Source organism: Odontomachus brunneus, unplaced genomic scaffold (genome assembly GCF_010583005.1).
Source record: "Odontomachus brunneus isolate Ranch 3 - 2012 unplaced genomic scaffold, Obru_v1 Obru_scaffold_070, whole genome shotgun sequence".
NCBI classification, from domain to species: domain Eukaryota; kingdom Metazoa; phylum Arthropoda; class Insecta; order Hymenoptera; family Formicidae; genus Odontomachus; species Odontomachus brunneus.
The window spans coordinates 187829-188502 of record NW_022639520.1 but is presented as its reverse complement, the minus strand read 5'-3'; the positions used below and the strand labels follow the sequence as shown (position 1 = coordinate 188502).

The 674-nt window shown below is 34.1% G+C and overlaps 1 protein-coding gene across 1 annotated transcript in view; it reads right to left on the bottom strand.

Moving 5' to 3' along the window:
* The window catches only part of LOC116846832 (luciferin 4-monooxygenase-like), a gene marked incomplete at its 3' end in the record, with an annotated part of 1921 nt that overhangs the window by 1172 nt on the left and 75 nt on the right, over positions 1-674 (bottom strand). The window contains exon 2 of the mRNA XM_032821168.1: positions 423-600. Within this exon, the coding sequence (XP_032677059.1) occupies positions 423-600 (178 nt within the window). The remainder of the gene's footprint in view (positions 1-422; positions 601-674) is intronic.

The following is a 674-nucleotide window of genomic DNA, read 5'->3' as shown; positions in this document are numbered from 1 at the left end:
TAATGTGCCGTAAAGTTTTGGTAATTCGAAATTTATCACATATATACGCGCGCGCATTTAAAGAAACTTGATCTTATTCTCAAATTTTTTTAAACCAAACAGTATTCTTTTCACTAAGATTTGCGTCAGGAATTTTCTTTCGAATTTATGCAGTTTCATGTTGTACTTAATACAATATTTAAACTCCATTAACGAATCGAATCTCAGGTCAAACATTATCGTACCAAATGATATAAGTATAACAAAATGTTATAGGATTGAGGTTCAGTTCGATGGAAATTATAGATGCGTATTCACGAGGTAGAGAGCTCGAGGCTTGGCTTGTTAATGTGAATTTGATTTAGCTAATTTAGGTGCAAATAGAACCGAGGGTTAGAACGAGGAGTAATTATGCTCAATTCTTTTGAATCAAACTGACTCACCATAATGATTAATGATGAAAACATCAGGTAATTTCTCGCGCATTACTTCTAAATGCTCTTTCCTGAGATGAGCCCCACAAGATAAAATCATTTTCAAGGTTGGCAATCGATATTTCTCCAGCAATTGGCTTTTAATGAACTTGATTATCATGAATGGATCGGTACCGAACCAAGTTACCTGAAGATCAAAACAAAATTAACCGTTAAAATAAAACCGTATTTCTGCTTCTGGTCGCCATTTCCCAAGTTATC